The sequence below is a fragment of the Idiotropiscis lumnitzeri genome, chromosome 15, assembly GCF_059441095.1.
Source record: "Idiotropiscis lumnitzeri isolate Australia: NSW breed Sydney's pygmy pipehorse chromosome 15, RoL_Ilum_1.0, whole genome shotgun sequence".
Classification (NCBI taxonomy): Eukaryota; Metazoa; Chordata; class Actinopteri; order Syngnathiformes; family Syngnathidae; genus Idiotropiscis; species Idiotropiscis lumnitzeri.
Window position 1 is genome coordinate 3,802,608 of NC_142405.1, and position 22,879 is coordinate 3,825,486.

Consider the following 22,879-nt stretch of genomic DNA (forward strand, 5'->3'; position numbering starts at 1 on the left):
AAATTACCATTGTATTCAAGGACGGCACAAAACTACTGAACAGCAAACCAACTTATTTTGTGCATTTTTTCAAATAAATCAACTCACCCCCAAAAAACATTGTTTAGGTGCGGTTTGTCCTGCATATCATTCCGAACCAGAAAAAAAACATTAGGCCTACTTAATTCGTAATAAGGGTTAGTATAAGACCTGTTGCAAGTGCAACTAAGACATGTCTGTCATCTACTGGTGAAAGGTGAAAATACAACTTGAAACTACAGTTGAACACTAGAATATATGCCAATTTTTTACATTTTTTTTACGTTAAGTATTTTGCTTTGTAACCTTTTTTTCCTGGATTTTCTTTCCGCAATTTACCCAGTTGCCCATCCCTGATATCGATAAGCAAATTCAGTGTGTGAAATTCAATTCAATTCAAAGCAGGGTGGCACAGATGTACTTCCATATTGTTGCACCACTGCAGGGAGCTACAAAGTATACATCAAATTCATCATTGAGCACATTCAACGTTGATATATAAAAAGTGCACGCACGCACGCAAGCAAGCCACACACACACACACACACGCTGACATCACTGAAGAACCCCAGCAACATCTCACACACACATGACAATTCATGGAATGTTTTTTTTGGATAAAAAGAGGAATTTATACAAAGTCTGGAGAGTTATTTTAACCCTCTTCCTCGCGTCTCAGTCTTCTTTGCTGCACCTTGGCAACAAATGTCAATGTACCGTATGATGTCATCAAAAGCACCCCTCCCCTCCATCCCATTCGACCATGACATCTGTGATTGTGTTGGGAATTTCTGGAATGCATGAATCATGCAGTTCATGCCTTTAATGTATAAAATGGCTATTTAGGGATTTATGTGGAGCTTTGCCATCATCTTGGTGCGAAGGGACGATGTTCCTGAGTTGAGGGGTTTTATGAAGTATTTTGGCACCGTCTTCTGGCATCTTGGTGCCAAGGAATTATGTTGATTTGGGCAGCTTTCTGTAGTGCCTTGGCGCTTTACTGGTGACTCGGCTATCTAAAAATATTTATATTGTGAATAGGGAGTCTGGAGTGATTAAAGATTAGTTACTACCTGCGTTCAGAATCATTCCTCATACCTGACTCGCTAATATGCGAAGGAATTTTCAGTCGACAAAAACCAAGGTCCACTATAGAAAAAAAATGATTATGGCGTCACAATAATTCCCAAGACAGTCACAGCGATCTCAGCCTCATGGCACTCGAAATTCATAACAGTTTGTGATGACGTCGTCATCGTGATGTCATGATGATGTCATCAGGGGGTTCCTTCCTCACACGCCGCCCGTGCGTGCTAGCTGTGCGTCTGCGCGCTGATGCTGGAGCAATCAGTCACAAGCAACCCCACGCCGCTGGCGCCACCGCCGCCAGTAGGCGGAGCGTCGCCCATGGGGCCGGCGGGGTCAGGCTCGGTCTGGGTGGCGTGCGTGCCCATGTGGCCCTGCAGCTGGGTGGTGGTCTTGCACTGGACGCCGCACAGCTGGCACAGGAGCACTCCGCCGGGCCCCGCCCCACCAAAGCCGCCGCGAGCGCCGCCGCTTTCCTTCCACTCCTGGCCGTGGTGCTTCTGCGCGTGGACCCGCAAGTACGTCAGCGTGGTGAAGCCTGGAAATCGCAAAATTTATTACAGCAGGACCTTGACTTAAGAGTTTAACTTTTTTGACCAAGCTTGTAACTCACTTTATTTGTATGTTTAATCAAGCGTGTGGGTGTGTGTCTTACTGCGGTTGCAGAGGTGGCAAGCGTGGTGCTGCGATTGGTTGTGGACCCTCATATGGTCGGTGATGTACGCCGCCGACAGGAGCTTCCCGCAGATGTGACAGGGCACCTTCTCCTCGTGGCGAATCAGGTGCGCCCGCAGGCGGTCCCGCGTGGCGAATGCCGACGTGCACGTCTACGGTAGACCACAAGATGACGACAGGATTGGGCAGAGGGGGGCTGCCAAATGGGGGTGGAGTTGTTACCGTGCACTTGAAGGGTCTCTCAGTGGAGTGCACCTGACGCACGTGACTGTTGAGGTGGTCCGGTCTAGAACAAAACAAGACTGCAACTGGGTGAGTAGTCAAGCCAGGAGGACCCCTGCGGCCCATTTTAGCCAATCAGAAGCCTGAAGACGAGATGTAAGGACAGAATTGGCATGCGTGCGTGCGGCCATACCGCGAGAAGGCCTTGGCGCAGTGCGGGCACACGTAGGGCTTCTCCACGCCGCCCTGGTGCGAGCGCACGTGGTAGCTCATGCGGTCTTTCCTCTTGAAGCGCTGCTGGCAGATGGGACACGAGTACGGCTTCTCGTCCGAGTGCGACAGCCGGTGCCGGTTCAAGTGGTACACGTCGCGGAAGGCCTTGCCGCACGCCTCGCACGCGTGGTTCTTGCGCACTTGGTTGGGAGCGACGCCGACACTGGCGGGGGCGGCGGCCGTTACCGGGTTGGGATTCTGCAGTGCAGAAGCACAAAGGCGAATTCTGACTTGTTGTTTTCTAAATTAGGACGAACAGTGGGCGGGTCCAAGTTCCTCACCTGATCCGCGGTGGCGGCGCCCACCACCACCAGCGCCGCTGATGGGACGGGCTGCGGGGGTGGCTGCATCACCATGGAGACGGTCACCGGGGCGACGGACACTGTCACCTGCTGCCCGGGCTGGGCGAGGGCGTCGGGGGCATCGGGGTTGGCGGCCTCCGGCGGCAGAGTGAGCTGGAGGAGGGAAAGTGGCACGCTCTGCTTGGGGAGCGCCTTGGCGGCGGCCTCGTCCTTGTCGCGAGCGGCGCGGTCCTTCATCTTGATGCCCGTGTGCACCGACTGGTGGCGCCGCAGGTTGTAGCTGTTCTTGAACTCTTTGTTGCATGTGGCGCAGATGTGAGCAGGGCGCGGCGCTTTTGGCGGCGACACTTTCACTGGGGGAGTCGGGTGGGGGGTCACATTACATTCAGCAAGTGTGATATTCACACACATGCATGCAGATGGTGGCCCAAAAAATTTGCACCCCCAAACTTTATGTCACCCCGAAACCTCCAAGGCCCTCACCGGGAAGCGGCTCCTCGCTGAGAGCGGCCGTGTCCACAGTGGATGGCGGCGCCACCAGGTGCTCGGCCAACGGACTTTGGGCCGAGGCGCTCAGCTCAGGCAGGAGTTCCGCCTGCAGAGGCACGTCCTGCTGGCCGGGAGTCGACGGCGTCTTGACGACAAGTGGACGAAAAGCATTAGACCCAGATTGACAGACAGCTATCGTTAAAGTGCAACAATTAATCTATAACTAATCGAATGTGACGTTCAAGAACTTGTTTAATTTGAAGTTGTCCAAATCCACAGAATTTCAGCCTCCCAAAAATAAATATTGTCAGATTTCTATAGCATCCATACATACGTCAAACTGCTCTATTACTGTCATAAAACAAGTAATGTAGATATGGATACATATTGGTGTTACAGGCTATAAATCTGATACCATTATTAATAAGGTACTGTCATAACTACATGTAAACATTGATTTTGACGTAGTTAGCTCTGCACCAAGATGCACGTAATAAATTTGCAAAATTGTGTGCACCAAATACAAATAAAAGCTTTACTATGCACTCCCACCCTTCCTGACACCTGCATGCAGAAGGCAGCTTGGGAGGGGAGGGCAAACCCTGACCCCTGTGTGAACCCCCCCCCCCCCCCAATCACATACACCCTCCCCCGTGTAAGTGAAACAAAGCACTTGTCTCTCACCTGAAAGAGGAAATTGCTCCACGAAGTGTCCATGCTGCTCAGCGGCCAGTCTGCAAGCGGCAGGCCACCGAAGGCTCCCTCGTCCGGGGAGCAAAGCAACAAAAGCTCGGTCGTTGCGCAGTCACTCAAAAATGACAAATTGTCAACAATCGTGCACCGCTGGATGCCGTTTGCACAAATCGCGCTTCCTGCGCCTTCTGGACTATTTTGCCGCAAACCAGATGAATTTAGATGCACCCAAACACGCAGACTGACATTCCTGATCCAATTGTGCCTTTTATGCAATTTGTTTATGTCTGTTGTCAGAAAATTCAGCATGCAAACTAGCAATGATGTGACGAAATGGAGGATGAAGATGATCACAAATGATGGAAACGCTGGCAAACATTTATTAGCGATAGCTGCGGGAGAGGCCTTCGCAAGGGATCCAAGCCTCGGCCTCGCGTAGCGCTCCTCCCCCGACTAGGACGCTGCCGGTCGGCCGCCGTCCCTGGCTCCGCCTCGGTGTTTGAATGGCCGGGATGACATCTTTCTCTTTTTTTCCCGCCTCCCTCTCGCCCTCCCTCCCCGTCCTTCTTCCTTTCCTTTTTTTTTTTTTTCAAATCTCGTCTTGTCCCGCTGCGTCGTCTGCGCTTTAAAGGGAAAGTGTTGGCTCACTGTTGTCTTGTCGTCTCCCGACGAATAAAAACCGACATTCGGCAGAGGCAAACTGACGACACCCAACCCCCGCCGCTGCAGTTTTGTGTCTGTAGCAGACGAACAGCGCCGACCTGCCGCTTCAGCCGATGAAATTCGCAAATGGTCAAACGGTGCCGACGATGCGCGCAAGTCGACAACAGCTGGAGCGTAATAGTGGCGCTCACGCCAGAGCCCGTCCACAAGACCTTAAATTTTCTGTTCGGCTGATTGTCGAGCCGCAAATCTGCTCGTCCTTCAACAGGTCAACATTTAGCAGTGAAGACTTCACTTCGGTGCAATGCAAACGCGACCTGATGAGCTGTCGTGGTGGCAAATGCACCCCCTCACCAAAAATGAATACATTGTTCTGTGACGTCCAATAGAAATCTAACATCCAGATACTAGTACGGTCTTTGTCCTCGCTGGTAGAGTTGTCTTACAATTAATTTTCCTCCCATTGCACTTCTAGTGAAAAAAATCCTACTAGTAAGACAATATTTTTCCTTCTACTAGTTAGTGCCATTAAAAACCTTGGTGTGCTGCACTAGCAACAATTCAAGGCCCAACTAGTAGCCATGTATTACACACTAGTTGCATATTGCTTCTCACTGCTTATCACCCAAACAGCTTTCCATGTCCTTGATGTCCAGGTTGAGGTCTCTTTGATGTCGAACAAATACTCAAACAACTTCAATATCAATGCTTTTAACGTACTCAATAGCACAAAGTGGCTCGACTAGTGCGAAAAAAAACCTTACTGGTACTAGCGTGCTGAATTGTCTCACTAGTGAAGACAAAGCGCAAATTAGAGCATGGACCTTAAAGTGGATACTACGGATTTTGAAAATTTTTATTTTTTTTTTTCATAGATGGCTGCTTCATTTTAGTGTTGCAAGTAACAATTTGAATTGAATCACATCACGTTATCTAAACATCAAACACACTAGTCAGATTTCAGCTTCTTTGCTTTTTTTTATTTTTGCAGTTTTCAAACAAACTCAGGAGCAAAAGTTATTCCAATTGCATTTACAGCAGAAACCAAACACGTGTTTGCTAATAATACATTCTACACATTGCTCATATTTCATCCCACGCTCTAAACGAACCTTAGCAGCAGAAAATCAAACACACAAATGATACTTTGTGCCACAATCACCACAACGAAAATCTGTTTTTATCAATATCCCACCCTCTTGAGGAGCAAAAAAAATGCTTGTCTTTCACATGATCAGACCCGAGCGAATGAGCAATTGCAGTTGAGTTAACTTCAAAAGTTGAGCTAAAGCTCAAATTGGAAGGAAAAGCACACGTGAAAACACACACATCGTACATCACAGCAAAACAGGGGGAAAGAAAAAACAAAAAGATGTGATAACATCACAATAAATAGAATGAAAATGCAAATTAATCTGTTTCAGCACCACCACCCAAAAACAAAACAAAACACTTGTAATGCGTTTTATAATAAAAGTAGCATCCTAAAACATTTGACTACATAAAAACATACAGTAATGATGTAGTTAAAAAGAATGTAACGTATTGAACACTTTTTGCCACATTTTCATTTCAATGTGGACATTCTGATGCGCCTTCTCCTGTGCTGTGTGCGCTTTGGCCACCAGGAGGCAGTATAATACAGACACAGATATACATGGAGGAAATAAAAATTCCTGTCAGCTGCAGAGGTATTGGTCATTCTTTGACAAATATATGCTTGTCTACATGTGTTGCTAAACTGTTTTTGTTCAAATATCCTTTTCTTGAACAGCCACTACCTAGATGCTAGTTTGGTCAGCCTGTGTCAATGGCGTTTTGCATCGTTTGCAAGCATGAAGGTAAAACGGACGATTCCAAAGCAAAGCTACATATTTTCTTCTAAAAACTTGTCTTTGTTCAATACTTAGTTTGCGAGGAAACATAAGCTCTGAGAATCCCAAAACAGCCTGAAGCGTCTATTGAAAGCTGCCAAATTGTGGTCAAATGACTTGAGTGCACTGCCACCATCACCAGACAGTGCTCGTATCGTAAGCGTTATGTTTGCAAGCAAAAGCAGAAAAAATAAAAATTGAAATAAAAAATTATCTCGAATCTCATCGGGTCACTCGTATGTCAACACATGACTGTATGATGTGCGCACCATCGTCGTGTGGTCAGAAATGTGAAAAGTAACTTGCTATTTTAACAGACTTCAAATGTAGTTCTAGGATTGTCTTTTTTTCCCCTCCCCTTTCTTCTTTAGGGTTGGTTGAAGCAGGGAATGTATTTAATAGCACAAACGCAAGTTTGTAGGTGCGCACCTGTCTAAAATATTTTGTGTCCACAATTGTTTTTGCTCTCGTGTCATGAGTGAGCTTTGGATAAACGTCAGCTGCTTCCATGCCCGCCCTCGGGGGGAAAAAAAAAAAAAAAAAAAAAAAAAAGACGAGAAGCAATGTCGATTATGTCCCAACGCTTAAATGACAATCTGACAAATTTGGTCAAATGAGCCCCCGAATTGCTGACAGACACTCTCACTTCGACTTCTTGGCGGCGGCGGCTCGCTGGGCGGCGTCTATGGCGGCCATGTTCTGAGAGGCCGTCACCAGGTGCACCACGCTGATGCACGACTTCAGGACGCACACCACACCGCTCACCACGAGGGTGCAGTACACCAGTGCTGAAACACACACAGGCAACACACGTGCACTGGTTACGATAATGTGTGTGTGTGCGTGTGTGCAGGTCAATTCAGAAAAATACTTATCAATAATATGTTCAAAGCAGACTGGCTAGTGTCAAGACAGCATTCTGATTAATGTTGCCTTTGTGGTAAATGAATGAAGCAGCAAAATGCAGCCATTTTGATTCATCTCAGGGGGCGGCCATTTTGCCTCGTCACTTGTCGTCGACTGAAAATGACATCACAGTTGCTCAGGTAACGATCAACCACCGCTCACCTGTAATCTTGAGTTTGGTCATCTGACATTTGCAAGCTGAGCCGTGATTAGTCGTTAATTGTGATTATTATTTTCAGTTGATCGTAAGTGGCAAAATGGCCTCTGAGATTAATCAAAATGGATGTATTTTGCTGCTTCAGTCATATTCCACAAATGCAATATTCATCTGAATACCGTGTCTATGTTATTGTTAACAAAAATAAATTGAGTTGACTTGCCATATCAAAATGTGATTTTGTTAGCAAAAATGATTTTAAAATGTCAATTTTAGTTATTTCCAGCGTTTTAGTTGGCACATACGCACAAATGCGCACGCGCGGTGGCGACCGCAAGCGCAACAACACAAACACAGGTTGGTGTGAGTGCGTGTGAAATTTACCGCCAGGTGTTTCCAGGTGATGCAGGATGTAGAGCAGGCAGAAGAATAGCTCGTTGCCCATGCACATCAAGAAGAGAACCACCTAAACACAGACACACACACACACACACACACACACACACAACACCTGTGAGCACTAAGTCAGCACGCTTGACTTCTTGGGGTAATGGGGGGGGGAGTAATGATTTTTGGTCTGTGTGAAGAAGTTGCATCTGTGACCTTGTTTGTGTAGTAGATGCGCAGCAGCGGGTTTCCGGAAAGGTCGATGCTCTTGTGACTAGTCGACCCCTTGACCGTTGAGCTGCACACATGCACACGCACAATTAGCAAGTGCGGCAGACAGGCAGGGGCGGGGCCGTCGTGCAGGAAGTGCACCACCTGTGCAGGTGCAACCAGTGGCTGGCGATGTCCAAGCACATGCTGAGTTGGAAGAGGAAGGCGTAGGACGGGTAGAGGAGCGCCAGGTTGACCAGCAGGCACATGGTAGCGCATCGGTCCGTCAGCATGTCCAGCATGGCGCCAAACTGCGTGGCTGAAAACCACAAACACACACGCGTGCGTCTGCCTCGTCAGCATCATCAATATTCAAATTGATCATCATCATCAGCATCATCTTCGTCAAAGTCATTTTTATTCTAATTAACATCACATACATCATTATATTCATCAAGATGATGGTAAAAATGACATCAGCATCATAATTTCAACCCCATTCCCAATGAGTTAAATGTTTCTCTGCGTTCTTAGAATCTTTAGGGTTTTATTTTTCCAAACGCATTTCAGTGGGTGTCCATTATGCACATTTTTTTACAATTATCATCTAAATGGGTACCATGTCAAAATATAAACGTACACTGGTTGAGCGCCCGCGCGGCGTGGCCGTCGAAGGCGTCCAGCAGGGCACTGAGCATGTAGCACAAACAGGCGGGAAACGGGCAGCAAGGCATCAAGAGGAAGGACACCAGCGCCAGAACAATGCGGGCGTAACCTGCATGATTGCAAACAACACATTTGTCAACATGATGACAATGGATAAGAATTGAAGACAAACAGTATAACCTGTCTGTGGCAAGAACACTTGGCGTGTGGGGAAAAGACACACAGTGTTAAATTGGGGTAATCTCAATATTATAATTTTTGCTGATTTTTTTTTTTTTCAAATGAGGTGTTACTTTTCACCCACTTTATGCAAGAACATGAATGCAACAGATTATAAAAACATTGCTTCAATTGCATCCTTTCAAAAAACAGGCCATTATTTCACACAGGCACAGTACACCATTTTGTCTGAAGATAGATAAACAATATATGTATGAGTGTTATTTTTGTGCAGAATTTGAAATTTTTATTGGGTATTAAGTTAAACGTAAAAGATAACATTTTTATTGCTGTTGTTATAAGTTCTATAAATGTTGTTTGATATTCACAAATGACGTCAAACGCTGACGTGTTATAAAGAAATCAATGCGGAAGGGAACATTTAACGTAAGTGTCACTAAAAGCAACAGACAAGTCATTAGACAAACCTTTTTTTAGAACTATTATTCTTTTCACGAACTCACTTGGAAATGACTTACTGAAGTAGTTTTATATTTTTAATTTATTTAAAAATAAAGCCCCAACAGGGGTATGAGCATTACAGGAGGCCGAGGCTTGGATCTACCGTGAAGGCATCTTGCGGAGCTATCGCTAATGAGTAAAATTAACGCGGGACATTTGTAAAATGTGTTGGAATATTTGTTTGCCATTCAGTCTCATTTGGTAGCAATTATCTTAGCAGCTACGCGCCGGTGACCGCATCACAAACTCACCGATCAGATTAGGAATGAAGAGGAAAATGTTTTCTTGTGCCATCTTTGCCTTTGGAGGTTGTCGATTAGTAAAATTGTTTTTGTAGCTAGATTGTTCGGGGTAAATAAAGAAATTAGCTTTTTGAAGACTTCCTCAAGTGGTAGCTTGTCGTCAAGCTAGCGCTCAAACCTTCATAAAAGACGACCATTTCCGGTATTGTTGTGTTTCACTATAATATTTTAACGTTGAACCGCACGAACCACTCGACAAACATTTTTTTACGACAGATAATGTTTTACTGTACGTTATTTACAGTCAATCGCCTAGTTATAAGGTAGATTTATTGGCGGATTAATTCCGGTAAGGAACAGTATTTATTTTTTTTAGTGATAGTCCAAGTTCCGGTATCGCTCTCGTCTGCGTATGAGACGGGTTATTGTTCTGACGTCACCGCGGTACCATCCCCCCTTTAAACTTCACAGCTCTATTTTTAGCTTCTTTACCAGTTTGAACCGGACAAGAAACACCGATGGATTATTTTTATCATTATTTAAAATTTTATGGGAGGGTATTGCTAGCACACCAAAATAAAGTTTAATTGACGTTTTAACGCGATACACTTTAAGTTAAAACATGATAAATTTAATGCGTTTAGGTATTAATTTTCTAATGCAGTAATTTATGCTTTAACGAGTTTAACCCGCATTCAGCAAAGCAAAAGATGCAATTACTTCCAGTTCAGGTCACCGGCGCAGTCTTTTTTGCACCTTATAAATCAAAGTTAGCTAGTTATACAAATATGCTGCTCTGCTATAATTTATTATTTTTTTTAAAATATCTAAGACACAAGCAGACACGTTAAAAGGACGGTCTCTCCCTGTTGCAACACACCTAATTTAAATGATCAGATAATCAGCGAGGTCTGCAGAAGCTAGATAACGATACTGATCGTTTGAATCAGGTGTGTCGCTGCAGGAAGAGATGGGGGGGAGACAGGACACCAGCCCCAGAGAAACAGGACTGAAGACCGCTGCCTTAAAGACAAAAATATTGCACTTTTTTTTTTTTTTTTTTACAAAATTCCAGGTGGTTTTGAGTGAGTTCAAAATAGAAACTTCAGAAAAGGGACAAAAAAAAACAGCCAAAACAACACAATGTACTGATGTCTGTTTATTTTCCAAAAGTATTTTGTTACGTTTCTGTACAACTGTTTCCCACTCCAATGCTTCATTTTTTTCCACGTTTATGTGTGAAGATAGCCTGATGTTTGAGAAGAAAAGAGCTAAAACATGTTTGTATGGTGTGACTCTTTCTTCTTGACTTCAAAACTAGAAAAATAATCTTTACATCGTCCGCCTGCGGGAAACACGAGGAGCGCATCGTATGCGCCTCTTTCCCCAAACTTTGCCTCCTTTCACGGAACCCAAGAAGACAAAAGTGTTCTTCCTGTTTTCTATATTCTTTGTGCCTCTTCAAGCTTCAACTCAACAAAGAAAAACGTTACGACCCCCCAAAAACAAGTCAAAAAGTGAAATGGCGCTCGTTCGTCAAGTCAACGCGCGGTTCCCGGCGCGTGTGGGAAGAGCCAAACATTCTTTGACCATCAGTGCAAATGAGGTAGACGTGACAACCAAAGACGGCCGTCGCGCTCCTTCGCCACGGCGGGAGGAAGCGGCCTGATGATGCTTATGCACTTCTACCCATGCGTGCACACGCACACACGCAACAAAAACAAAATCAAGTCAAGTCGAACATGGCACCAAAGGATTGTGGGAACGCTCCACATGTTAATACTGACACGACAACAAGGAATGCTGGGAAATGGACTTCATAGGTCGTTCTATCACAGTAACACTGCACTGCGCTTATTCTTCTCCAGCGAGTGGTCAACGTTGGCAGTCACATTTGAGAAAAATAAAATAAAAATAAACTTAGCATTAAAACAAAATGGCATACAACATAAATACGACAGCAGTAGCATCTATTGGTCTAGTAGGTCACATGACAAAAAGTTCCTTATGATTACTAAGACGCTTTTTGAGTTAGTACGGCTATGTACACTGTAGGTCAACGGGCGCCCGCAACGTTCACATTGAGATTTGACAGACGCTTGCATCGGAAAAGAGCACAACGCAAGTTTTCGGGAGACCCAATGGTGGGTTGGGCTTGGTAACAGGCCGTAACGCGTCGCCGTGATGTAACGATCCGCTACAGAACCCGACGTGTCCAAAAGTAGCGCAACGATGTGTTGTAAAGCAACAAGTTGCAACCGAACAGGTCGTAGCGTAATGTGCTGTAGCATGTCAGATCAAGTGCCGCGACGTGTGGTAACGCATCGTAACATGCTGAACCCTAAGGTGTTAGACGCATGTGTCACAACAGAACCGGTTGTAGTGCAGAGTGTTGTGATGTAAATTTCTGTAGCGTGTTGTCACACGTGCTGTGACGCATCGTAACATAACGTGCCGAAACTTAAGGTGTCGTCGTAACATAACGCAAGATGTCCATATGTAATGTGTCCTATGACGGATGTAATGACGTCTGCTAATTATGCAAACAATCAGGTTTTCTCTCCCCCTTGTTAAAAGTCTCAGTTGTAAAAAATAACTTTTTAAAATAAAATTTAAAAAAAAATTAAATCAACTTAGTTTACGGTGGACGGTGCAGACACAAAGCTAAACTAAGCTAACTACAACTTGGAGCAACTGGGACGTTTTTGTTTTTTTTTGTTTTTAACACCGCAAACAGATATGGCCGTTGAGTTCAGCTAGGCTAAGATAAAAGCGAGCCAAGCTAACTCGCCGATGTGGCGGTGAAGGGAAGACTGGCACGTGGAGTGGTTTGTAAATGTGAATATCTACACAATCTCTGCTCAACAGCATCAAACAGCAAAAGAAGAGGAGGACGAGCCTATTTACAGAGTGGGAGTGGTTTTGAAAAGCACCGCTAGCTGAGAGGAAGCGCCACGCGATGACCGAGAGCAAAATCTCAAACTTGGTCTTGTGCAACAAAAACTGCAAACGACATGTGAAGGAAGTGAAAAGGAAACGTCCACAGTCTCTGGGCGGAATCTTCATGAGTAGGACAGGTGCGAGCCATTGGAAATGTGCGACGTGACTGACGTGCTCCGACTCAGGCCACCGTCGCTTCCGCCGCCGCCGGGCCCCCCCGAGGCCGTCCTGCGCAGAGGCTGGGGGCTGTTCCTGAGGGCCATCAGGCCGGGGCCCCGCACCCCGAGGCCGCCGCCGTAGCCTCCCTGAGATGATGAGGACGAGGAGGCCGAGGACGGAGGGGATGAGGAGAGGGAGACGGGCGGAGGCGCAGGAGGGGGCGGCAGCAGGGCCAGGGACTGGGAGGAGGCGTGGGACGACAGGTGGTGGTGATGGTGGCCGCCCTGGGAATGATGGGAATAGTGGCCGCCGCCTCCCACCCACTCCCTGGCCCGTTCCCGCTCGTCACGGTAGAGGTGCGGCGTGCTCTGGTGGTGCTGGTAGTGCTGGGGGAGGTAGTGAGCCTGCGGCGGCTGCTGCGACTGCTGGTGATGGTGTTGGTGGTGATGTGAGGAGGAGGAAGAGGAGGATGACCCCGAGGACGACGCCCTTCCACCCTTCACAGAGTCGCCGTCCCTGCCGAAGCCATGCGAGGACACCGCCGACTCAGTCCGGACGAAGCTGCCGCCGCCGTGGTTCTGACCGCGCCAGGACGGCGCGGCCACTGAGTTCTGCACGCTGTGGCTCCAGTGGCTGCCCGAGCGGGGGACGGGGCGCGAGGGCCAGCCCCCCGATCCAGAGGAGGGGGTGGGGGCGGGGTAGCCTTGGTTGTAGGCCTCGGCCGGGATGCCGCTCAGCGCCATGTTGCTGAAGCCCAGACGCATGCTCTCCGAGTCGAAGGCCTCAATCTCGTGAGCCTGGCGCTCCAGAAGTGTCCGGATACGCTCGGAGCGCTCGTTCTGCAGGGACAACATCTCCTCCTCGATCTGAAAGCCACAAGACATCATAAAATCAATTGAAAGCCTTGCCCTTCCAGATGGCTCATTTGTAATACGCCAGACACAAACACTTTGGTGTTAGTACCAACATTGGCCCACACAGACTTGTGCCCCCTCCCACAACCCATGCAAAAAAAAAAAAGAAAATATCCCAAATAAAATTTGCAGGTATAGAATGACGAATAGCCGCAATAATGTAATGAGATGATCACACATTTCAAAGGTTTGCCTAGTTGTGACCACCTCGCTGAGGGAGAGGAGAACTAGCCTCGAAAGAGTTTTGACACCCTCGACATAAAAGGATCAAAAGTGTTGGCGGTACCCGTTGCTCGAGCAGCGCGCGGCGTATGGACACCCTCTGCTCCAGCTCCTTGATCTCGCGCTCGTGCTGCGTGTCCGTGTGCATCTTGATCTTGCTCTGGTAGGCGTTGAGCAGCTCCAGTTCCTGTTGCAGTTGCATGCGGAGCACCTGGTACTCCGCCTCCTGGGTCTCGTCCAGTCGAAGCTGCACGGGGGAAAAAAACTCGTCATCAGAGTTGCGTGCGGCCAACGGTCAAGGGGCGGCGGTGTGGAAGGTGCGCGGGGGGGAGTTCCTTGCCTTACTCACAGCCTGCGTGGACAGCATGTCGTTGATGGAGTGGTCGTACTGCTCGGCGAGAATGGCCAGCTTGCGCGTCTGCTCCTCCTTCACGCGCTTGAGCACGGCCTTGTGGTCCGACTTGGGCGTGCTCTCCAGGAGGTGGTTGCGCAAGGCTTTGTACTGACGCGTCTGGATCTTGCACGTCTCCTGGAACTGTCGCTTGATCTGCAGCTCTTTGGACTGGAACGCAAAAGCGGCTCAGCGTCAGGACTCAAGTCACGTCATTTGACGCAAGTTGGACATTTTAGTTCTTGCTTGGCTAAAAGCTGTGAAAGACTCCACTTCACAGGGTTACAATATTTTGCTCTTGTTCCCTGTAATTTCTATTTAATTTTGACTTTTGTTCTTGAAATTCTGTTAAATTTTAACAAAATTTCCGAGCAGTGTTATTAGTTTTTATCCCCCCCAAAATGCTTAGTTTTAGTTTTCTTTTCATCAGTTTTATTCTTTTTATATGGACTACTTGTGGAGGAGTGCAAGATAAAAAAAAAAAAGTGGTAATCAAGTTGAGTGGAACCTCAATTTACGAATGCCCCCCGTTTCCAAAGAAATTGACTAATGCACAAACTTTTCATAGGGAAAAAAAAAAACTATTTATGTACTATTTTGCATATACGCTTAAGCCAAGAAATAACATCTAAAAATGTGTCTTCTTTTTTGCAACAGCCACTTGGGATTAGCTTGAAAGTTGAAGGATAAATCTTGAGCATTGGACTCACCTTGAGGCTTTTGGGCTGCTGCCGCACCTCCACGGTGTGTTTCTGGCGCAGTTCTTGCTCTCGTCGCTTGTTGTACTCCATCTGGTTGGTCAGCTCCGTCTGGTGCTGTGTTCGGATCAGCTCGGCGCGGGTCCGCTGCACCGAACCCAGCTGCCGGAACTCCAGCTCCTGAGTGGACTCGTGGTGGCGCAGCAGCATAGCGCATTCCAGATCTTTCTGGGTCTGCTTTTTGTTCAGGTCCTGGATGGGAATCAAAACGGAGAAGGCGGTGGCAGGCCGTGTCATTGCTACATTTAGTAACCTTCAGTGGTCACTGAGCAGACTATCTCGTAACCATCAATACTTTTGGGTCCGTACCTCTCTTAGCAGATCCTGCTCCAGGTTGTGTCGAGCGAGCAGCATTTTCCTCTTGTACTGTCGACACTGCAACTCGTAGTACTGCCTCTGCCGCCGGAGCAGACTGGCCTCCTCTTCCGCCTGCATCTGTTGCAGACACTCCTTCTGCCGGATCAGCCACTCCTGCTTTTCCCGCTTGGGGGTCGACTGGTTCTCGTTCAGCTCCTGTCGGAGATTTAAGGAGCAATGTCAGAGGTGAAAGCCCCGCGCTTGTCCGCTGTGCCGGACGATGTTTCTTGCCTCTTTCAGCTGGTCCTTCCGTTGGCGATATTGACGCTTCTGCGACTCCAGTAAGCTGGTCAGTTCTTTCTTCTGCTGGCCCAGAATGTGCTGCTGAAACTTCTTCTCCTCTGCCAGAGCAGCTTTGGTCTGCAGGGAAAACGGCAAAAACGTCAGATTTGGAGGCAAAACGTATGAACGAAGGGCAAAGAAAATGAATTCAAGTGGGAAGGATTTTATTTTGTAGTTCTGGCGCTCACCTCCTTCTCCAGGATGGCCTGGTGCTTCTTGACTAGCTTGTCTGCCTCCGAGGAGAAGCTGTTCCTCTGGTTCTCCAGCTCCTTGTCCAGCTTGAGCTGATGCTCGTCCATCTCGGCCTTCAGCTTGTTCTCCAGGCCCATCAGCTGCTTCTGGTGCTGCCTCCGCATGCGCTTGTATCCCGACATCTGCTCCCGCAGCGCCGAGCCCTGCTCGTGCTCCTGGATCTGCCGGGTCACCTGCGGATTGGACGGGGCCATGAGTGCGAGGAGGTACAGCGTTGCTCTCTGTGTTGGTATGCTTTTCTTGCTTTCCTGTAGACTTTGAAGCAATCATCATTTTATTTATTTTTTGAATGGGATTTTACAGAATACAGGATTTAAAGTTGTGCATCATTGCACGGAGCCCTACTGAAAAAGATGCAGCCTGAGTCAGAAGAAGAGGCAGAGAAGGTCCCCCCATGTAGGCTGCAGTAATGTTCATAGTTCTCCCACAGTAGGGAGAGGCAATGCCAGTAGTGTTGAACCTGTAGGCTGTTCTACGTGTTGCTCAGATGCTAGAAGGTTTAGAATTACTTTAACTTCTGTTAACTTTTTGATGGCGTTCCATAAACTAGCATTAAGATAACGTGTTGGTTAGATGAAATGATATAGTTTGCGTGAGCATTTTGCGGTGTATGCTGAGTATAAAATGAATGTTGTCCAGTTTGCTTGAAAATAGAAGGAGAAGGACGTACCAAGGAGGCAGTTCGGATGGTGGCAAAGTGGTCTCGGTTGCGGTAATAGGCTCTGCGGCGGCCGGCGGAGGGAGCCTGGGGCTGCTCTACTTCCGGCTGGTAAGGGTCATCGTAGATGTTGTCCTGAGCCTGAACAAAATGACAAAATCATTGGAGACCACTGGCATGAGTCCTGCACTGAGTAAGATGGAATATCCCAAATCAAGGAAAAATATGTTTTTTTGTCAGACAAGATGGCTCATAAATGTAATTCAAATACAATGCTGCGGTAAAACAATTTTAAAATGTTCTTAGACATGGCCTATCACCGATTTTAGTTGAAGACACATGGCGATTGTGGTGTTCTCACCGCGGGCCGGTGTATGATTGAACTGTTGGAGGTGACCGTGTGCTCTCCCTCCTGCATCATGGCCATCTCGCCGCTGCTGTCGTCGGAAGCGTCGGCCAGGCTGTTGACGGAGCTGCTTTGGGAGCTGGCCGAGATGGACATGCTGGGCACCGACTGCGAGCTCTCCATGCTGTTGACCGTGCCCGTGTGCAACAGGTACTGCTCCACCTCCTGACGTGCAACCACAAACGTGCGTGCATTAACTCAGATATTCTCCATCCTGCACAGTGGTTTTAGTTCTAAGAGCCGTCGCACCCATGAGCCCCCCCCCCACATTTTCCGACAACCACACTTTCCATGAAAAGCACCACGACCCAGCTTTTTTTGCTAGAGTACATCCCCCCTGTATGCTCTCCTTCAGCTCACCTCCTCGTCCTCGGCTCCCTCCGACACGGGGCCGTTTTGCTGCGTCTCCTGGAAGAGGATCTTCTTCATCTTGCGGTACTGCAGGTTGTCCAGTTCGCGCACGGCGTCCTTGGTGCGGGCGATCAGGTCCATGACCACCGTCAAGGGACGCTCGCGGCACAGGAAGCGATGCTGGACAAAGGAGTTTAATCTCACGTATAAAAAAAACAGCACAGACGCGTTGCAGCGTACCAAACGCAAATACGGTAAAAATCTCAATTTTATCCGAGAACAAAAAACAGCATGTTAGGTCAATGTTGAACATTTTCAACACTTTAGATTGGTCAATAATTTGTAAAAATTACTTGACTTAGTGGTGTGAACTTTCAATTGGCCGAGGTAAAGAAGAATGTTAATTAGCAAACGGCAACCTTCTCGTATTTCACTGCTTGTTATGAAGCCGTAAATATGATGAATGATTGTTTAAAGACAGTGTTGTACGCGTGTGATGAATGTTCTCACATTGAGCAGCACATTGGAGGTGGGCCGGTCCTGTGGAATCTTCTGCAGACACGAGTCCACAAAGTTGCGGAAGGAATCAGACCTGTCGGAAAACGAGAGAGCGAGAGTGCGAGAGAGAGAGAGAGAGAGAGAGAGAGAGAGAGAGAGAGAGAGAGAGAGAGAGAGAGACACACAGTTGAGGCATCCGACGATTCGCGTCAGGATGTGAGCGGAAGCAAAAGGTCTCACCAGTGATTGGACTGCAAGATGGGGCTCTCATTCTGAGCGATGTGGTATAAGGCACTCATGGCGTTCATGTTGAACAAGGGGGGCTTCCTCTCCGCTGTGACAACACAAGTTCACATTTTAAGGCCAACCGAGTCACTTTCAGTGCCGTGAAGGAATTCCATCCCACTATGTAAACATTTGACATTCAACCCAAAATAAAGCGCATTTAAAGTCCATAGAGAATAATTAACAAGTCACTGCTCACGCACCATTTAGCCATGAAACATATTGGCCGTTCTTTGATTAGTAGCTTGTGTAAACGGGGCCCAAATGAAAATTTTGTCGTACCCAGCTCGATGCAGGTGATGCCCAGCGACCACACGTCCACTTTGCCGTCGTACTGGCCCTCGTCCATAGCCAAGATAACCTCAGGAGCCATCCTGCACAGGGGTGACAACGTGTTGGTGGTTATTTAAAAAAAAAAAAAAAAAGGTGTTGAGCATGATCAGGGTGTCTGGCAAACAGCTAGGACGCACCAGTAGGGCGTCCCCACGAAGGAGTTGGCAGGGGCCACGATGGAGGCGGAGCCAAAATCGCCCAGTTTGACTTGGCCGGGCTCGGTGAGCAGGATATTGCCAGCTTTCACGTCCCTGAACAAGGCAACGCAAATTGACTCCCGTATGAATTGTGTTCCTTATGTTTACTGTATATATAATATATAATATAATATAATATAAGTCACCTGTGGATCATGTTGTGAGAGTGAAGGTAGGCCAGGCCCTGCAGCGCCCCGTGGGTAATAGCAGCAATCTCCACCTCCTGCAGAGGCTTTTTGTGAACTGCAAACAACAAAAAGCGTATTGGGACACCAACAAAAAGATTCATGAGGCAACCGCCGATGTTTCGGTGCTAGACTCACCTTCAAGGAGGTCGGAGGCGGAGCCCAGGCAGTACTCCATCACCAGCTGCACACACAATAGACGTGGTTTGAAAAAACGCATCTTGAAAACATTGGGCAGGTTACATACTCGTCAAACCGGGCATGGCTTAGCACCTTTCTATCTTGCTGACTTGATTCCAGCATGTTTTGCCGCGAAACCTACACTCGCAACATTCTGGACCTTTGGTGATGATGAGAGCTAAAAAGAAGTTCACAGGCTCCAGTCCAGAGCATTTTCTATATGGCCTCCAGTAGTCTGGAGGGGTTTTAGATCAGTGCATGTCTGCCTGTGAAGCACTTTGAAAGTCTTTTGTGATTAAGGGATATACAAATAAACTTGACTTAACTTAGCAGGGCTACATTTGCTGACAAAACTCCCAATTTCCATTTTTTATTTATTTTCCCTCCCCACTGTTAGAAAAAGACTCATCTTATGGGATTTGCTTTATTTCTCCTGAAACAAGATGTTCCCCCTGCATTCACATACACCAAAGAAATAGTTTTTTTTTTTTTAAGGGATAACATCAAAATAGGAGCTGACGTCATACCCATGCCGTGTGCTCCTTCAGGTAACACCCTCGATACTCGATGGTGTTTGGATGGCGAAGTTTCTGCAAGAACTTGACTTCTTTGATGATGTCCTGCCACTTCTGCACAGCAACACAGCACAACAGGTTAATAAATGGGCCTCACTTTTGTACAACCTATTGTCAGTTCCCTATTGGGCCACCTCGTTTGTCTGCTTGCCGCTGTACGACATCTTCTTGATGGCCACCACTTCATTGTTGCACACGTCTCGGGCCTGAAAGGTGAGTCGGCCGACGGTGACAATGAATTTTCCAGGCAATAAAAAAACTGAGATTTAAAGTTTCTGTGTGTTCAATTTTTCAGGTTGTTTGAGGACGGACGCGGCGAGGGGACAACTCACAAAGTAGACGGCTCCAAAGCTGCCATGGCCGATCTCCCTGAGGTCGGCGAAGAGCTTCTCCGGGTCATCCCTGCAGAAGAGGTCGGCCACGTCCGGGTCCTTCAGATTGCCCGCCCGTGCGCTCGAGGGCATGGCCAGGGCCTGGCGGGAAGCAACAGCGACACCGTAAGGAACCGGATTATGCAGGAATGGCAAAAGCACCACATCATAGAATGTTGCATCATCATACTGGGTGCCCAAATGTGCACTCTCAGGATGCTCTCCCACATAGTTGCGTTGTGGAAGGCGTTGGAGTAAGAAGGAATGCGGAGCAGCGTAGGAGCAACAAAATGGCAGACGATTTTAATGGACGCAAAGCTAAAATAAAGAATCTGAGTACAGTGAAGCCCCTTCATCATGACGGATACGTTCTACACCAACCTGGTGAAAACCCGCGATATAGAGAGATGACATAAAAAAGTTTTTTTTTAGCCATCCCATACGCTTAAAACACATTTGAATGTATTAGCAGTGTAGCGCCCACTAGAGGTGAGGAGGACTTAATGTCAAATCTTTGTACCTTAAGTAGCTGGTATTGTCAATCGTCATGAGTAACTGTAAGGATGTGATACAGAAACCTAGATCAGTACTCACAATAGTCTAAAATGAACAAATTTGATTTTATATGGTTGACGCTTACATGAGTTAAATGCCCAGCTCGACTTTAGCCTGTACAAGGAATATGGGGCCAGTTTGACCTTGGAACAGATTCTTTCCCGTAGCATCATCGTCGTCGTCATCATCACGGCTCTTAAGCACTGTGCGATGAGACCGTGTGGAGGCATTTGGATGTCCTTCAAGCGTGTTGCCGCGCTTGTGACAGGAAACATCACCAGCAGGCGAGCGCGAGTGATTCAGTGAGTGCACAGAAAAGAGGGAAAACAAAAAAAGCCCGTGGCCTCACCCACACGTCCTCCTCCACCCCCACCGTGCGCACATGCATTCTTTCAAAATACGGTCAACCAATTTCCATTTATACATTTGAGTGGCCTTCAGCGGGAAGGAAGGAAGGCGACGGAGCATCCTGACAAACAAGGCTGTGTTAAAGGGAAACGAGCGGCCGCAAACCAGAGCGCAAACTCCAACTTAAAGCAGGAAGTCAAAGATGCAGCATTGTGTCTTTGTTTCGCCACAACGCCTTCCATGACACACGTGCTTAGTCAGCGGTGCCTAACAAGCGTCGTCACATGACGCGTTTGGACAATGCAAGCTGACGCAGCAGCTGCGTGCCGTTCAGAGGGGTGCAAAAAGAGCACTCTCAATCGAGACGAAAAGAGTCCAATCTTGCATGAGGCTTGAGTGGCAGCTGCCAGTTGCCAATCTGGCCACAACGTACCAGAAGATTATGTAATAAACAAGCGCATCTCCAAACACATTTTTATTTGGTCCAAGTGGAACAGCAAGGCATAGACTGGTCGCCAGTAAATACTGTGCCCTTCATAATGATTGGCAGCCCTGATTAAGATGCATTAAAAGCCTTCAAATTAATTCAACTTGGATTGCAGAAGAATAAGCTCATGCTGAAATTTGTAGAAAGCAGGCATGGACTCAAGTTCCTCCCACAATCTCAGTCCCCTGACCACAACCCCATTGAACCCCTGTGGAGAAGAGTGGAGAGGTTTTAGGGCGATCTGTCCCTCTTTTTCTATTCTGCTATTTTGGGAAACATTCAAGGATATTAGGTGCAGTTTTGTTGGCAAAAGGGGCTGGCACAAAGTATTCACAAACATTCATTCATTCTCTGAACCACTTATCCGCACTAGGCCGCACCAGGGGTGCTAATAATTGTGTTTCGATGCAAAATAATTATTTCTTCATGAAGGATTTTCATCCCCATTAAATAAAAACAATTTAATTCACGATTGGGTTTTCCTCTTTTTTAATTCATTTATTTATTACAATTTGATCATATGTCATTTCGATGCAATGTATTAGAAGCTAAAGATCACATCTTGAACAGGGTTTTAATCATTCTGGAGTTTAGTGTACGTGCATATAGACAGTAAACATTCTATGGACTGGTCACCAAGACACAACAAGACAAACGCGCATTCTGTGCAATTCCATGCGCTTCACTGGAGCTAGCATGCAAACATGTTTTTGGAATGTGAAAGGAAAATCCAAACAGCAAGGCCGCATCGCCGATTGGGACTGAAAAACGAAAATTGGCTAAAGTCTGCGAGGCAGTCAACACTGACTTGAAATGACGCCACACTTTCTTAGGACATGCTGTGACGTCACCAGAGCTAACCCGCTAGTTAGCATGACAGCTCGCGTTAAAACAACACAAAATATGAAGGCAGCCTCTTATGGTGCGAGCCGAACACAAACGGACGATTGTTCCCGGGCAGACGGAGCCACTTTGTCCTATTTTGCATTCCGCTTTGTGCACTTTGTCTAAAAGTGGGTCAGCCGGAATATGTGCTGCTGATGAGCGGAGACGCGTGACGAGAGAGCGCCTGAACGTCCGTGTCACCAGCGTAGCCCGTTTGTAAGCAATAGAATATTTTTTCCGAAATTCTCTCTTCTTTTTTGTAGCTTTTTACTCACCGCGGCTTCCTGCAGTTCCGCTGCGGAACGAAAAACAAGCGCTTAGCAGTGTAGCTAACGAGCTTGCGTCCTCATAGCGGCAGCGGCGGGACATCCACACGACGTTCGCTCATCTCCACCCGAGCGCACAAGCACACGAAAAATGCAATAAATAGATCAAGTGTATTCCAGCGGGGGCGACTGGAAACTTTCAACTCGTACTAAATTAGCTTAGCCTTGCTAGCTGAGAAGCTGCTGATGTTAGCTTAGCTGCTCTGCCGGGTGTGGCTGCCGTTCGTCCCCGAAGCGCCACTTCCGGTCTATTTGAGGGGAAAGCTCACAGGCGGGTTCTTTAAAAGCTCTCTTTAAAACATTCGCTCCATCTTTGTCTCGGCCTGTTTCATCCACCGTTTTTGTTCAAGATGGCACAGATAGATGGGGGCGGTGCTCCAAGTGCAGGCGCGGAAATCCTTTTCTTTTCACTTCCTGTCA

At 47.3% G+C, this 22,879-nt stretch overlaps 3 protein-coding genes across 4 annotated transcripts; all 3 read right to left on the reverse strand.

Annotated features, from left to right (window-relative positions):
* Window positions 1–553: 553 nt before the first annotated feature.
* maza (MYC-associated zinc finger protein a (purine-binding transcription factor)) lies at window positions 554–4,798 on the reverse strand. Its single transcript, XM_088316780.1, has 7 exons — window positions 3,750–4,798; window positions 3,060–3,210; window positions 2,556–2,929; window positions 2,195–2,472; window positions 2,002–2,065; window positions 1,760–1,931; window positions 554–1,642 (listed from the first exon to the last, which is right to left on the reverse strand). The coding sequence occupies exons 1-7, from the start codon at window positions 4,065–4,067 to the stop codon at window positions 1,332–1,334; spliced, it is 1,668 nt and encodes a 555-aa protein (XP_088172906.1). The 5' UTR covers window positions 4,068–4,798; the 3' UTR covers window positions 554–1,331.
* Window positions 4,799–5,379: 581 nt separating this feature from the next.
* cdipt (CDP-diacylglycerol--inositol 3-phosphatidyltransferase (phosphatidylinositol synthase)) lies at window positions 5,380–9,936 on the reverse strand. Its single transcript, XM_088317990.1, has 6 exons — window positions 9,554–9,936; window positions 8,596–8,730; window positions 8,121–8,274; window positions 7,962–8,043; window positions 7,743–7,824; window positions 5,380–7,083 (listed from the first exon to the last, which is right to left on the reverse strand). The coding sequence occupies exons 1-6, from the start codon at window positions 9,594–9,596 to the stop codon at window positions 6,938–6,940; spliced, it is 642 nt and encodes a 213-aa protein (XP_088174116.1). The 5' UTR covers window positions 9,597–9,936; the 3' UTR covers window positions 5,380–6,937.
* A 752-nt stretch (window positions 9,937–10,688) lies between these two features.
* On the reverse strand, window positions 10,689–22,879 carry taok2a (TAO kinase 2a). 2 transcript variants are annotated; one of them, XM_088316900.1, is made up of 20 exons: window positions 22,409–22,879; window positions 19,820–19,960; window positions 19,622–19,693; window positions 19,440–19,541; window positions 18,871–18,916; window positions 18,694–18,790; window positions 18,488–18,601; window positions 18,300–18,391; window positions 17,973–18,066; window positions 17,745–17,826; window positions 17,244–17,414; window positions 16,839–17,048; window positions 16,490–16,618; window positions 15,756–15,992; window positions 15,517–15,645; window positions 15,238–15,441; window positions 14,881–15,120; window positions 14,129–14,341; window positions 13,844–14,026; window positions 10,689–13,509 (listed from the first exon to the last, which is right to left on the reverse strand). In XM_088316900.1, exons 2-20 carry the CDS (start codon window positions 19,949–19,951, stop codon window positions 12,607–12,609), a joined length of 3,450 nt encoding a protein of 1,149 aa, XP_088173026.1. In that variant the 5' UTR covers window positions 19,952–19,960; window positions 22,409–22,879; the 3' UTR covers window positions 10,689–12,606. The 2 variants fall into 2 exon arrangements, with proteins under 2 accessions (XP_088173026.1, XP_088173025.1); XM_088316899.1 differs by having other exon boundaries at window positions 14,120–14,341; window positions 22,409–22,878.

Excerpts from the sequence above, each read along its gene's own strand:
- taok2a (XM_088316899.1), bottom strand. The coding sequence starts at position 19,951 with ATGCCCTCGAGCGCACGGGCGGGCAATCTGAAGGACCCGGACGTGGCC. Across the intron at positions 15,993-16,489 it reads CCATCCGAACTGCCTCCTTG|GTGACCCGGCAGATCCAGGA; the intron begins GTACGTCCTTCT and ends TCCAATCCGCAG. Across the intron at positions 14,342-14,880 it reads AGCAGCCCAAAAGCCTCAAG|TCCAAAGAGCTGCAGATCAA; the intron begins GTGAGTCCAATG and ends TTTGCGTTCCAG.
- cdipt (XM_088317990.1), bottom strand. The coding sequence starts at position 9,596 with ATGGCACAAGAAAACATTTTCCTCTTCATTCCTAATCTGATCG. Across the intron at positions 8,275-8,595 it reads CGCGCGGGCGCTCAACCAGT|CCACGCAGTTTGGCGCCATG; the intron begins GTACGTTTATAT and ends TGTGGTTTTCAG. Across the intron at positions 7,825-7,961 it reads GCATCTACTACACAAACAAG|GTGGTTCTCTTCTTGATGTG; the intron begins GTCACAGATGCA and ends GTCTGTGTTTAG.
- maza (XM_088316780.1), bottom strand. The coding sequence starts at position 4,067 with ATGCTGAATTTTCTGACAACAGACATAAACAAATTGCATAAAAGGCAC. Across the intron at positions 2,066-2,194 it reads TGCGCCAAGGCCTTCTCGCG|ACCGGACCACCTCAACAGTC; the intron begins GTATGGCCGCAC and ends GTTTTGTTCTAG. Across the intron at positions 1,643-1,759 it reads TTGCCACCTCTGCAACCGCA|GCTTCACCACGCTGACGTAC; the intron begins GTAAGACACACA and ends TGCGATTTCCAG.